Source organism: Gambusia affinis, linkage group LG12 (assembly GCF_019740435.1).
Source record: "Gambusia affinis linkage group LG12, SWU_Gaff_1.0, whole genome shotgun sequence".
Taxonomy (NCBI): Eukaryota; Metazoa; Chordata; class Actinopteri; order Cyprinodontiformes; family Poeciliidae; genus Gambusia; species Gambusia affinis.
Genome location: NC_057879.1, coordinates 19,828,915 through 19,844,496, shown reverse-complemented (window position 1 = coordinate 19,844,496; position 15,582 = coordinate 19,828,915). Strand labels below are relative to the sequence as shown.

The window sequence follows — 15,582 nt, the reverse complement described above, 5'->3', positions numbered from 1 at the left end:
AATGAGGAAACATCTAATATTGCTGATAGAAAGGTGAAGATTAAGCTGATGAGAAAGAAGCAGTGAGTCACATATTATTTGTTGTTTCATGAGTGAATAAGAAAATACCTACATTCTTGGTTTGAGTCTCTTTGGTTCATTCCACCAGTATTTACAAAAAAAGCAACGTCTATGCTCCGTCTCACAAGATTCATTACCCCAAATTGCCAGGAGACTCAGACTTGGACAGCAGATCAAGACATGATCTTTCTTGAAGACAGAGAGGCTGCGGAGCTCCAGACATTATCTAAGACCCTGCTTCTTCATGTATCGATGCTTTTTCTTTTTGTTTAACTTTTTATTAGTGTATCAAATGTCTCTGAGCAGAAAATATGACTTTTCAAAATAAAACGGGGTCTATAAAAGAATGTGTTGACCTCGTTATATTGGGTAATTATTTGTACTGAGTACTGGACCCTAACTGAAAGCATGAAAGAAGGACTGTGAAAAAGTTCTGAGTAACAATTTTAATATGATAATCTTTTAAAGAGTCTTAATCAGTCATTTTTCAGGCTTATTCCAGATATTTTGAGGCTTATTCACATGTAGCTCTGAAAATTTAAGCACAGAAATGCCTTTTCCACCCCCAAAAAGGCCAGGGATGTGGCCACACAGGTTGGGGGCGTGGCCACTGGTGTCGGGGCGTGGTCATAGAGGTTAGGGGAGGGGCCACTTGCTACTTTTAAAATACGATTGGCCAGCCCCAACAGTGTGTTAATATATCGTACGTAGATTAGAGTTTTGTCCACACTTAATGTGGATCCTGATCCTTTTGCTGTTTTCTTTTTGTTGACTGTTTCAAGTTTTAAAAATGGGACATTATATATTAACATTTACATGTACATAATCAGTTTATGGCCAAAGTGGATTATGTTTTTCTCTAGTCCCGTCGGCAGGTTGATAAATATGATGTTTAAAAAGAAAAAGCTAAAAAAAGCAGAATTAGACTACTGCACAAAAAACCTTCGAGTTGTTTGCAATTTTTCGTTTATAATTGTTAAATTGCATAGAGTTAGCATAACTGTGCTAAACAGATAGTAGAGCTGTATACAGTTAAGCTAAGCTAAACGGGCCAATCACGTGACTGGTAAAATTAGCTTGTAACAAACAAATGTACTTTATAATGTTCATATGCTTTTTGTTTTGGTAAATAAATAGTTCTGTTATTCAAGTTCTGGCCAACTGTTCATTTTAGTATAAACTTCAGTGCATTTAGATGAAATTGGCTATTTTAGAGTGCCACATTTCTACAGTTTATGCCCCTGCCTGACATTAAAAAAAATCTGGACACACCCTTTATTATACCTACTAAATAAAACTAAAAGTTGTTCATTGTGAAATTATGCTACAGCAGTAAACTATTTATTGATTTAGGATATATTTTTCAGTAAGTTTAGAGTATACTATATGTTTTCTTTCTAAGTTTATAGCTAAATTTTTAATTATGGATGTTGACAAGTGACCTCATCATGCTAACTGCAACTTTGCCTCAGATTTAGCTACAACACAATTATTCACAGTTGACGATAATCAAATGGACCTGACAGTAAACAGATCCATCTGTCGCTGCATCTCTTGGTGCCACAAAGAGGTCCTTAAAGGGGCAGGGCATTTTTTAAACAGACCAACTGTGGTTGTACTTCACTGGAGGCGGCGCGCTCCGACAGCAGCAGCAGGTCGAATAGAGAGGGTGGTGAAATTCTCAGACAAGATTTAAACAAACGGCGAGACCAATGACGGGTCAGCTGTTCCCGGACCACACACCACCGATGAGGAAGAAGTTTTTCAGCAGTTTGAGCAAAAGTACTCCTCCTTCAGAGGACATATTAAGAACGTCTCACACACGGGTGTGATGTAATGCTGGTGCCATCTGTTTATTTGATTTGCAAACATGATACATTCAATAATCAATTATGTATTTCTAAACTAAGTGAGATGTCTGATTTGTGTGGAAAAAGTGCAGGAAATCTCCTTTTATTGCAATTCAGTCTCTACTCTTCAAATTCTTGTAGCAGAAAGAAAAACAGTCTCATGTAAGAAAATAGCTTTATAGATGATATCTTTTTTTTATATAGTACACTCTGTTTCTAGCAACATCCTTACTGGAAACTGCATTAAAAATAGATCTTTGGGGATGAAAACAGTAAAAATAAATAAATTCTATCATGAAAAAAATACATCTTTTTGTTTCAGTTGATGGATGTTTAGCGTTTAATTACTGTTTGTTCTAGCTACACGTCTCCAGGTAAATTTTTGAGAGAGATTTGAGAGCCTCTTGCTCTCATGCGACAGCATTAGGTCAACTCTCGACTTCGGGGGAGTTTTTCTCTGTGAAAACATCTCCACCTTCAGGCCGTGCTCCATTTCCACCAGCTTGTTTCAGCAGCATCTACCAAAAAAAAAAAAAACACACCAAGAAATCAAGAATGTCAGAACAAACAGTTTAAATTGAGAGCTTAGCAGTGGCTCAAAAAGCTCAAACTCTGCGTTCAAACAGTTTTATTCACAATCTGTGCTTTTTTCAAGGTTTTTCCAGAAACATCATTCAGTGGCAAAACCACTCAGCCTTTTACTGAAAGGGAGACTCTGTGTGTCGTTGTGAGTCACGTCGGCTTGCTGTGACTCAGGTTTTTGTCAAACTTGTCAAAAGTTTGTGCATTTGCTCTTTCTGATTTTATGAAAGCCGCGGCAAGTTTTGCACCTTTTGCAAGGACAAATGTGAGAAACATGAGATGCTGACTTCACATCTTTTCATTTGCAAATCAAATTAACCTTCTGGTCATGACTGATGCACAAAAGATTTTTTTTCTCACACTGTTGGCTGCAAACAGCATGAAATATGTAAGAACATCTTCAAAATTGATTGCCAAAGGCAGGAATTTTACTCAGTGTGATATGAAAAATTATTTTAATCTGACAACATATAGCACATTTAGATTCCTGACAGCATAAATGTTTAAAACATTGTAAAACAATCCATGTTATCATTTCAAAAAGCCCATTTGCATTGAATTTGAATTATTTTTAAGTGTTTTGCAAAATAATTCACAAGCCTTGAACTTTATCAGATCTTATCATGTTAAAACCAGAAATTTAAATATATTTTGCTTAAATCTGATGACAGCTTTAAGTGTTTCTCAGAGTGCAGAATCAACTTTTTATTGAAAAAATGTAAACAATAGCTTGACTTGAGCCCAAAATTAAACTTTGTGAGGGGACTGTAGGATTCATTGATCTGAGCTATCCCAATTAAATAGTTCAGATCATTATATTTGAATGGCCTAGTCAAAGTCCAAACATAAATAAAGACCCTTTAGGAAGACTTAAACAGTGAGATTCACAGATACTCTCCAATGTGACTGAGGTAGTCGTTTTGCAAAAAAAAAATAAAAAAACTTAACAAATTTAAGTTTCTAGTTGAAATTTCAACTAGAAATTAGAGATTTAATTTGGGTAGATATTACACCTACACAAATGCAGATGTAATGTCAACAAAAGACGATTCTGTAAGAAAAGCTAAATACAATTCCAAAAATATTTGTAAATCATGAGTCAATTTCCTTCTGTTTCTCAGGGACACACCACTGTGTGTTATCATATAAAATCCTAATAAAATAAAGCAAAGTTTGTGGTTTAAATATCTGAAAATGTTCAGAGGGTGTGAATATTTTTACAGAGCACTGTAAAAACCAAACAATAAAAAAAATGTTTTGACAATTTAAAAAACAGATTGTCACACTCATTTAACGTTAACAAAACTCAATTTATTCATTTTAATTACCATTCTATTTATAAATGATGCATTTAGCCAAGAATCTATTATGATATTAGCAAATTTGTTTTCAAATTTAGTTTTGCTTTTGCTGGTAACTCAAGTCGGAGAGTGGACCTGAAGAGTTTAAATCCGATTATTGTGATTTTAAAAGCCTCACCAGGTGGGTAAACTGAGGGAAATGACAGTAATTCCTATTACCCCGACAAAAAAGTATGATTTCAAAGTACAAATAGCATCTAACATGTAAGATAACATATAAATCTTAAATTATTTAAGACATTTTTGCAAATTAGGGTTAGGACCATTTTTAAATGAATTAATTTATTTCTGTTTCTTTGATGCCCACTCGGAGGCTGGCAATCACACAAAGGACTCTAATGGAAATTCTTTATTTAACAATAAAGAAAAGGGAATCAAGAGACAACTTGCTGTGCAGAGCTCAGTTGCTTAGCAATGCACTAGTCGCTTTAACATTGAACCTGCTTTGGGTGATTAATTTAGATGATTCATGCTTGCAAAGCAACAGCAGGGAGGGTTTAGAGACGCTTTGGTGACGAAAGGAGAGCAATAAACAGGGGATCTGGTGTTATTTAAATATGTAAAACTCAAGAAAAGCTGAAAGATTGTAAAGCTCCAGCTTGAGTCTGTAACCTTGAACGAATAAAACCCAGAGCTCCAGGTTTTATGTTTATAACGACCTCTCAGACGTACGAAGAGTTTGACTTACTTTGCTCTGTCACATGGCTGAAGGAGTTTAGTGATTAAAACCAGACTCCTGCAGTTTGCAGAAGCCAGAAAAATAGATTGCAGTTACAGATATTCTTCACAAGAGGGAAGTACAGAAGCATGCACCTCAGTCTGGGGCAGCATTAGTAAAGGTAGACCCACATGGGTTAGAAACTGAAAAAAAAAAAAATTTAAAAAATCATTTTTTTTAAAGACTTATACTTGAAATTGAAGTCAAGTTTTCACCTTTGGTATGAAAACACTTGGCAACAACGTTCACATTCAGTAAAACCAAATGAGAAAGTGACAGAAAAAGAAACTAAATTCCCCGACTTTTGCCCAATTCTGAGTCACGCAGTAAATATACCAATCCTTCCTTTTGTGTCACGAGAGGAGTGTGAAGCAAGTTTGGGGTTTTCCTTTGTAAACAGAAAAACACAATTCCTGTTAAAGCTTATTTTCCTGAAAGTGGCGACTGCTAGAAAAAGATGCCTGCTCTGTCCATGTTTCTGTCTTCGTGCCCAACAGATTCAAACTAATTAGGAAAAACATAAGAAACACAAGGCAACCTGTTTGAACTTTTTACTTGAATATTTGTACCACTTGAACATTTTCACTTAATATCCCATTAGAACAACAAACCTTCATGTAGTTTTATGTGACAGACCATTAAAAAGTCTGTCACAGGGTTTTACTTTTATTTTTCTGTATTTTAAAATCTAAAAATGTTGCCCATTTGTATCAAATATCTTTACACTAATTTGTGTAAATAAAATCAAGGGCAACCATTTCTCTCAGTGGTAGCGCTAGACTGGTGCATTTGTTTTGGTTGTATTTACCCATAATTCCCTGTGCTATAGTTTGTTTCTGCTTTGGGAGCGGCCTTTAGTCCGTTTGGCATACAGATATGCATTCAAACCACGCTAAAGTTCACTTTAATCAAAGCGAGACGTAGGTTTTTAGGCAAACCAGATTTCGCCTTTTTGGTTTAGAGTTTGACTGCGCATTCACACCTCTCCAAATGAACCGGACTTTCTAGATACACAAACTAGAGTTCAATTAAGTGGGCTAAACGGGCCAGATGTGAATGCAACCCCAAGTTTCATTTTGGTTCATTATCTTGAACCATCACTGCTCGTTCAGACTGGAATGATTCTTTGTTCTAGTTGAAAAAGGATATACTGACAACCAGAGCTTTATGACTACAAACTATTTGAGGTGAGTTTAAGCTAATGGCATGTAAGAGCTCAAAGCAGAGTTATTTTATAAAACAATATCCCACGGTTTGAGGTGTCTCATGAATGCATCTGGGTGAGACTGGGGCTAATATTTTCCCTAACCCTAAACCCAGACATACAACCAACTGTGGACTAGTTTAGATCACAGGGGTCAAACTCAAGGCTCGCAGACTAAATCTGGCCCCCTACAGCTATTTATGTGGCCCTTTTCTATCTCCCGCTTAAGATAACAGTTGTGTGGTTAAATATTTTATCACTTAAATCAGTTTTTATTTGAACATGACCAAATTACATCAAAAAACATCAGTGTAAAAAGATGTTTACATTTTGAGAAATACTCATATACAGCAGAGAAATTTTAACGGTTTGTTAAAAGACAATTTTATCAACTGATTCTTTGAGGGCATATTTAAGATGTTGACGCAATCCAAAAGGAAAATAAGGTTGGCACCCTGATTTATATCACAGAATATTCATCTGGTAGAATGGCCTAGTCAAAGTCCAGATCTAAATACATTGAAGGAGTTCAAATTTAACATGTAAAGACACTTTCCGCCTGAGCTATTTTGTAATGAAGAGTAAGCAGGAAGTTCGACAAAGCATTGACACGTAGCCAGATATCAAATATATCTTTATGCGTTTTGACCTCAAATTAATAGAATTAAAGAAGATAATTTATAAAAACTCCAAAGATAATTTATAAAAACTGGCATGTTTAAAACAATAATCAGTGGTGGATTTGTATGGGTTCATGTGGATGAAAACTTCCTGTGTGCGTGATATTATTTTCTTAAACAATGTGGTAATGATATTTGTTTTTATAAAGACCTGGCTATATGTGCACACCACACTTTTCAGATATAAATTTGTTAAAATCATCTCTCTTTTCAGTACATGTCACAATAATGTGCGATTGTGAGCTGAACTCTACTACAAAATTCAAATGAAATACTTTGAGGTTTGGGATAGTAATTTGGAAAAATGTGAAAAAAAGTCAAGCAGGTGTGAATACTTTTTCAATTTGCAGCAATAAAGTGAGAAAGTCTTAAAATAGGAATTTTGCCTTCCTGAGAGAAAATCATCCAACTCTGCTGTCTGATTATAACCACATGTGTAACATAACTCAGAAATAAATTCCCTGTTGCACTCGCCAGGCCAGACACATTTTGCAGTGTGGTGAGGACCGGGAAATCATGTGATATCAACAAAAGCAGACATATTACGCCCTCTCCTTCCTCTGCCGCCCACACACAGAGACACACACACACAATTTAAACACACATGTTTTCCTTTTCCTTTTTTTGTCAAAGAGATGGAACGCTGCTATTCATTTACTGACTTTGAACCCTGCCCTGCCAGTAAACAGAGCAAACGTCATCAGCTGCAGGCACAGACAGAAACATCAACACTGTAAAAGACGAGAGAGGGAGAAAAAGAAAAGACTTACTGTGAATTATTCCCCTGCCTTGTCCCTTTCTGAGCTCTGCTCTCCATGGCTGGGCCTCCTATGCCAGTGTGGGTCTTCCACCAACCCACCCACCCCCCGCCTCCTTTACACCATGCTGGTGCTCTGGCGTCCTCTGGCAGGGTAGGCAGGGGTCCTAATGGGCTTCGGTGGCGGATATGGGCCCTTCCCACACCGGCCATTTTGAGGGTAAGGTGGCGGCTTTTGAGTTCTTGCACTGGAAGTGCTGTTCCCTATGATGACTGTCGGGTCAAGGGTCTGTGGATAGGGTTCAGGACGAATTGGGCCATTGTGGTTTGAATCTCCTGTGAGTTTCAGGTGAGGCAGGTGGCCATTTGCGCTGGGCTTTTTGTGACTGACGCCTTTCTGGAGACTGGGTGGGGTGAAGTGGCTCGTTTTGACGACGGACGCCATGTGGACGGGAGAGACGGAGTTGGTTCTGAATACAACGTGGTCTTTGTCAGCACCGTGCGACGATACCATGACCGCAGCGGGCTTGCGAGCAGGTAGAGGGGATAACCTGAAGTCCCCTGAAGACGCTGAATTGTGAAGGTTATTGGATGACTCCAGAGTGATGCACGGCTCCTCTTCGCTGAGGTCGATATTTGCTGTGAGGCGATCAATCTGCTCAACCACCTTGAATGATAATAGAGGAGGTGGTTATTACCAAACTGCAGAGCAATTTAAAATACCACTGAATTTATGAGTCACAATTCTTTACAAACGTTCTCTACATGTTTTTAAAAGTGACCCATTATGATTCCTTGAACAAGTTATGATAGCTCTATAGGCTGAACAAAACGCATTCCATACATTTTTGCACAAAATGGCTCCTAGATAATGAGATTTCAGTCTGATCAGTTCTGCCTATTTTGAGCTCCTTTGAGCTTGTCACTCTAAATCCAAATAAGCTGCTCCTGACTACGCCCCTCCCCCGCCCCAACTCAATGTTTAACTTGTAACTGAAAATGGCTGCAAATATATGCGCAATTCTACAGCCATACATCTTTGAAAAGCAGAAGCGGAGACTTCTGCACAACCAACAAGAATACAGCAAGTAGTTTCTGGATGGTAAGTCAAGTATGTTTCCAGCAGCCATTGTACAGCGGTAAAACCAGCTCACCAAAAGTGCTAGAGTTCAGCTTGGGTTGCTAGGTAACAGGCTGGAATTCACCGGGGTTGCTAGGTAACAGCGCAGTGCCCATTGATTGTTTGTGAAACAGCTCATTTTCCAGACATCTATAAACATTAACTTATTGCCAAACAAAAAACTGCTGGGTGTCTTTTTTATGCGTTTGGGTTGTTTTAAGAATTGGTAGAAACTCAAATGGAAATAAAAACATTTGAAAAAGGTTAATTTTGTATAATAAGTCCAGTTTAACAGCTTTTGGTTAATAAATACAACTTTTTAGAAAAGTATCCATTCTTTGTGAACTCTTACCTACAAATCTATTTTAATCTAAACGATAGCCCAACAGAAAGTAGTACTTAAAACAAAAAATATTTTTACAAATATTTTTAATCCCCACGCTGACCTAATGCTTTCTAGAAGTTTCTCTGTTTGTTGCATCTAAAACTGAAGTTCTTGTCCACACTGCAGTTTTACCAAGTATTTTTGGTCTAATTTCTACTGCAGATATCTTAGTGCATTTGAGATAAGACTAAACTAGCTTACAATTAACTTTTCAGAAAGATATACAGATTGTTTTAAGTAAATAATTTCTTAATATTGATTAAAAGGTATTATTTCCACTTGCCCGTTAGTTCACTTATAGGAAAAATGTCATAAGTCAAAATTATCTGCCGGTGAAACTACTACTTTTTAAAATCAATATCAAAAAATACTTACTGAAAAGTTACTTGTAAGTTAGTTTTGTCTTATTTCAAGTGTACTAAGATATAGATGTATCTTGCTACAGATTCTCAATTGGGTTTGGGTCTGGACTTAGACTAGGCCGCTCTAGCATGACTAAGCTATCCTTCTCTACCTCTGTCTGTATCTTCATCGTTATTGTCTTTATTAGGATTAATTACCACCCCAGTCTGATGTTTTTTTGCTGCCTTTAACAGTTTTTTATCTGGGCCTCGTCCACTTGATTTGAGTCAATCTTACCACACAGCACGACGCTGCCACCATCATGACTCACAGTTTTAGCTGTTTGCCTCATATAATGTGGGTAGCCCAGAAAATTATGGTTTATTCTCATCTAATCAGAGCACTTTATAATTAACTCTGATTAATGCTCGTCAATTACTCTGTTTGAGAGTACGGCCATTCAGGTCTGAAATGTTCAGTTTAGTTTTTCTAACATGATACTATTTTAAACACAAACCTGAACTCTTTTCTCTAGATATGTGACATTTGAAAGCATCTGGTTAAACTATAGAATAGGACTGAAAACAAATGCTCTCCACCTTTTCCTTCGCAAACATTATTAAAAAATTTATTCTTCCATTTTACAAATATGCATTACTTTGTTTTGGTCTATTTTAGAAAAATCCCAATGAAATGCACTAAATTTCATTTAATTCAAAATATACTGTCAGATTATGATTAAATACATAATCATGTACCATTATTAACATTCTCCTTTCTGAAGTTTCATTCTGGATTTTGCTCAACATGATGACAGATTTATATAATTTAAATTATATCTAGACTCGTTTGTGTTTAACTACAGATTTTTTAAAGACACTTAAGTTACAAAAATTTCAAAAATAAGATGCATTTAGAAGGGATGTCTTGAATTGTTTTTGAAGCAGGGATTTGTGAAGTAGGTGTGAAATAAAATCGGCCTTAAAGCATTTTTTTTTTTTTTGTCATTGCTTCTTTTTTAAATATGCTAGGGCTACGCAAACAGCTTCTTTTTTTTATCCAAGTAAATATTTCTGCTCTAAACTGGGATGCAACCAGTTTCTGTACAACAGATGATTTTCCTGTTTTGAGAGATAATGTTTAACAACAACCAACCTGTTAAATCGCTAAAGCTTAAGGAAAGTGTCATGTTCTTAGACTTCTATGTGCATTTTGTAATTATGCACTATTAATTAGAAAAGAAAGACATATTATAGACTTTCAGTAATTTCTGGAAAGCTTCTTATCCGTAGTATTGATATTAGTAGCCATTATGTTACCTGCTAATTAACAGAAGTCGTAGCACTCTGAATCAGAATTAACAATTTAAAAATCCAGAGTAAAGTTAGCAGCTCATCCGAAATGGTGTCTTTATTACAGCTTAACCAAAACAACTAAAAAATATTCTCCTTAGAAAAAGAAAGAAATGCTGAATTTGGTCATTTTAAATCTCTATTTCATTTAATTGCTGTTCCTTTGTATCTCTTTGTTGCAGGTTTAATCATATTGATTATGACTTTCCTTGCTACAAAAGGACCTGTCTTCTAAAAATACACAAAACATGATTTTGTGCCAGTCTCAAATCAATTCGTACCAGCAGAAACAATCTTTTGAGGTAATTTGCGATCATCTACTATGAAGAAAAAGATTATATAACTTCAATAAAAGTTATCAACTAGCAAGAGGTTGCTCAGTTATTTGAATTTGATCACTGATCAAATCCTATGTTTGCATTATCTAGCATGCTGAAACTGGGATTAGAAAGATATGTGAATGAATTAGGGATGAAAGTCTGATTTTTATGTTTATTTGTCTCAATAATATGACAAATCAACTTATAAGCAATGGCTTAATTATACAGATGTGTGTGAAATAGAAGCATAGAAACAAACAAAATGGCAACATGTTGGCACACAAACTACCTGTGCTGACTGCTGGTTGTACTCGTCACTAAAACCGAGGAGTAAATGTTTTGATCCGGCCCCTACGGTGTTGGGTTGTTTTTGTTTTTGCCTTTTTTGTGCATTTATCTTTGAAATATGAAAAATGGCTTTAGGAGGATTTAAGAGGGTTTGATCTCTGCTTGATATAGGATACAGACTGACTACAGCGCACTGGCATCCCCTCTGGAGATGAAATGAAGCTGTGTCCTTGATTCATTCCACTCATTTCAGCATTTGCAGCTAGAATAAAGTGGCACCAAAATGCAGCAGGGAGACTTTTTCTCTCTGGAGTCTTCACATTAGCACTGTCACTTTCTACCTCTGTTCTGTTGTTCTGTTGGCGTCTCTGTAACCACCAGTAGATTCTGTGTTTATTTTCCTTTGTTTATTCCCATGTCCACAGAAGAGCAAAGTTATTTTCTGCTTTGCTATCGCTTCCTTTTACTATCTAGCAGTTGTTTTTGAAATAACACTGACCCCCGGTTGAGAAAACGCGGCCAAACTGAGCAATTCTCCCCAACAACAAACAGCTAATGCAGTGCTTGCTTGAACAGGTTTCCCCCAGAAAACTGGGAGTTGCATATTAGGGGAGTCATTCATTCAGTGCTTCGTCGTCTTTTTGAGTTAAAAGATGCTTAAAGTTTACAGGAAATTTGAAAATATCACTTGATAATTATGTGTTATTAAAAGATTGGAAGATTAATACCTGAACACAAACTATAATATCTTTAAAAAAATGCAAACATTTTAAAAAATCTTTAAAAAATAAGCAATGCTTAGCCTGGTGGGGGCACAAGAAAAGCCCGGTGGCCTGCCAGGCTTGTGATACACTGGGGTGAACCACATGTGAACCTATTGAGTTGAGGATGTTTTCAATGCCTAAAATCATATTTATAAAGGATTATTTTCTTGCTTAAGGCCAACTTGCCATGAGCATTACTCTTATGCGAAAAGGTTTTCCTATTTTTTCAAACTCTGACCACAGGGGTTTCTGTCTGCTGCAGATAAAACAGTAAACTGGTCAAAAATAAAGTTTAATTTGGGGCCCCACTTCCAGTTACCATTATCAATACACCAATGATGTCTCTTTTTAATTGTCAAAACTCAACTGTTTGAAAGTTGTGTATTTTGCTTTCACTGCAAAAGCACAAAATCTTACCAAGTTTTTTTTTCTCTGTCTAGTTTCTGGAGCAGATATCTTGTAAATGAAATAAGACAAAAATAACTTACATGTAACTTTTCAGCAAGAGGTAGGAGCTTATTTTACATCAATAATTCCTTAAAATGGATCAAATAAGTTCTATTTATAAGTGAAATAATCCCATGGCATTTTTCCCAGGACTGGTTCCCCTGACACATTATAATAGCAAGCACTTTTTCATAAATATTAAGGAATTACTGACCAGACCAGAAACCTTGGCAGGATTTTTTGCTTTAGCACTGTTGGTTTGGCTCTGATTGCTTCACATAAATTTTTGTTTTTTAGCTCATGTAAGAAAAAAAAGAACTTTTTAAAAAAAAATTATTTAACAATATTATGAAGTGTTATATAACGCCTAATAATATGCTGTCTTAAAGCCAAACCTGAAGATTGAGGACTTTTAAGCTTTTATTAGCAATCGATAATTATTTCACCACTGCTAAATTGGAATATTTGTATAAACATTAATACAAATTATGAACTACTGGCTTAAATTAAACATTTTTTCATCTATTTTGTGTTCATGTGACTCAGTTTTTTTTATTGAGCAACAACACCAGGCATTTGGCTCCAAATCAGGGCTCATTTACAGCTGCGTACACAATGAATGCTGCATGATTTAGTAAGAGTCTATATCTCTGGGCTTTGTAATGTGTTGGCCGCAACGCTGCCGGTTACATCGGCGGTCTGCTAAAGGTCAGTGCAAATTGTTCTCAATCACGTCTTTGGTGAGAGACGATGACTGACTCACAAACAATGCAATCAGCATGTTGACACACTCACACACATGCTATGACGAGTGCACATGTACACACACATGACTTGTGTCAAAATGCTAATTTTTGTCCAGGATCTGAGCTTTGTGATAATCACTCTAAATGTCACTGTAGCTAGGAGAGAATTGATAAAAGGCTGAGGCATCTGCAGCCGATGCAGTCTTTCATGATTGGACACCTGAGGTACGCCCAGAGGATTAAGCATCTTTAATTACAGACCTTCCTACCTCTTTCATCTCCACGTGAACTTGCTTCAGACCCCCCAACACGTCCTCCAGATCTGCTACGACTTGTCGGATTTGATCCCTCACCAAGTCCTGCCGCCCCTTTTGTCTCATCACTTCTGAATCTTCACTGTGGAGATCATTGTTGGTGGTTGTTTTGGAGGTTTCCGAGCAGGTGATGTCAGATCCCCTATGTCTCCTTTGGCTCAAGTGCTTCTGAGGGACTTCAGTCGGAAAGAAGCCCTTATCAGACTCAGCGTAGCCGTTAAAGTGGTCCTCTGATCCACCCTTTGGCCTGCCCTGGACCAGATAGCCATCTCTTTCCTCCTCTCCCTTAAAGACCACACGCCTCGGTCCACAGTGGCCATTTGTCAAGTGCGAATGACCTGACTGGGGATGGTGCGGCTCCAAATGATAGCCATTAGGAGCACACGCACAGCCTTCTTCCTCATCCACCGATATGTACCTGACAGTCCGCCTTCGTCTGTACCCTTGACCTTTGACCTGAAGATGAGGGAGAGGGTGGGGAATCCCAGAGTGGAAGGGGCGTGCTCTGTCACCGCCTGCCACACAGCCACACTGTTCTCTCACAAATGAGTAGTGTCTCACCCCAGGCTCCGTCGGGTCGCCCCACTGGGCAGGGTTCAACTCCCAGGGGCAGGATTGACTCAAGTCGTCCGACTGACTCCAAGGGCTCGGCCCTGCAAACACAGGCCTCCTCTGTGGGCTGAAATGACCGCTTCTTTCAACTCTGTCCACCAGGAAATCTCTGCCTCCTCCATCTTTACCCCGAGGAGCCTGGATGTCTCTCCAGCAGCCGTGCAATGACGGGTCCATTTGTCTGGCTTGCTGATGCCCATGCAGCTGGTCATAGTATATGCAGTGCCGGCAGGAGCAGGGGCTGTTACTGTTGCTGTAGTTCAGAAATCGGTGGTGTCCCGTCGTGTCGGAGCCTTCTGTGTACATGTCCGAAGTGGGCAGTAGACTTGAGAAGAAAACGCCTTAAAAAAATGACTGCTTTCCTTTCCATACGAGCTCACTCCAGCCCAGTCATTTGCTTGCTGTTTTTCTCATCTACGTCTTCCCACAAGAAAACTTTTGTCTTTCTTTTTTTTCTTCAGCTCTCAACCCAAGACTCCTTCCTCCCTCCCCTTCCTTCCTGTCTGTTGTTTCCCCTTTTCTTTTCTTCTGTAACTGTTAATCTTCCATGCACACTTTCCTCAGACCTTCGTTACTTTACGTACTTCCCCCCTCAAACTTTTTCTCGTTCCTTCTTCTTTGGTCACCCTGTAGCCCTCTCTCCAGGATGGGGCCCCTCTCCACCTCCCTCCCTCTGTCTCTCTTTCTACCTCTCCCGCCTCGTTGCTCTGTCTCATTTGGTGCTGCAGGCGTCCAGTCTCACTCTCTCTCTCTTTGGCAGAGTATTTCCCGTCTCCTCCCCTCCCCTCTCTGGCTCTTTTCTCCACCTCTTAGCGCCTCTTGCCTCTGGTATATTCTCTCACATAGTCGATAGTACCTGGATTATTGGAGAATCCCTTCTCTCCGCTCCACCTGAAATCCAGCTGCCGTGTGAGGCTCGTCTGGTGAAGGACTCCATGTGGTGTTTTGCTCTCTCAGAGGGTGCGTGGAAGCGCCTCAGCTCCGGTGCTGAGCTCATTAGCCCAACTAAAAGCCTTTGCACTCTGCAATTAAACGCTGCCTGGGATTCCTCAGCCAGAGACTGAGAGAAAAGTGGAGGGGAGGGGTTTGGAGAGGACCGCTCTGGGAGGTGGAGTTTCAAACATACACAGACAAGGGAGCAGACAGCAATCTGAGTCAAGAGACGTAGTCAGGGACAACAATTTTTCATTATTCTCATCCTCAGATTTCTCCCACATATATATTTTTTGTTCTCTCCATTCAATAGATGTTGTTCAACGCAACAGCTGAAAAAACTTCAGTCTACAGACACGGTCCTATGCAAAGGTTTTCATTCGCTTCAGACTTTCTCAATTCACAACCACAGAATATTACGTATTTTATTGACATGTTATGTGACAAGCCAACAGAAGCAGCGAACATGTGAACAGAACTGCAGTTTGGAGTATGTCTCTAGGGCAGCAGTGGTCACGCCTGGTCCTCGAGGTCCAGTGTCCTGCAACTTTTAGATGTATCTCTACTTCAACACACCTGAGTCAAATAATGAGGTCATTAGCAGGATTCTGGAGAACCTGACTGCTCTTGGGAGGTGATTCAGCTGTTGGATTCAGGTATGTTGGACCAGGGAGACATCTCAGAGTTGCAGGACACCAGCCCTCGAGGACCAGGAGTGCCCACCCCTGTTCTAGGAGCTTTAAGCAT

The 15,582-nt window shown here is 38.6% G+C and overlaps 1 protein-coding gene across 1 annotated transcript; it reads right to left on the bottom strand.

Moving 5' to 3' along the window:
- Positions 1-1,894: 1,894 nt before the first annotated feature.
- Positions 1,895-14,938, bottom strand: si:ch211-178n15.1. Its single transcript, XM_044133815.1, has 3 exons — positions 13,246-14,938; positions 7,226-7,879; positions 1,895-2,428 (listed from the first exon to the last, which is right to left on the bottom strand). The coding sequence occupies exons 1-2, from the start codon at positions 14,206-14,208 to the stop codon at positions 7,331-7,333; spliced, it is 1,512 nt and encodes a 503-aa protein (XP_043989750.1). The 5' UTR covers positions 14,209-14,938; the 3' UTR covers positions 1,895-2,428; positions 7,226-7,330.
- Positions 14,939-15,582: the final 644 nt, after the last annotated feature.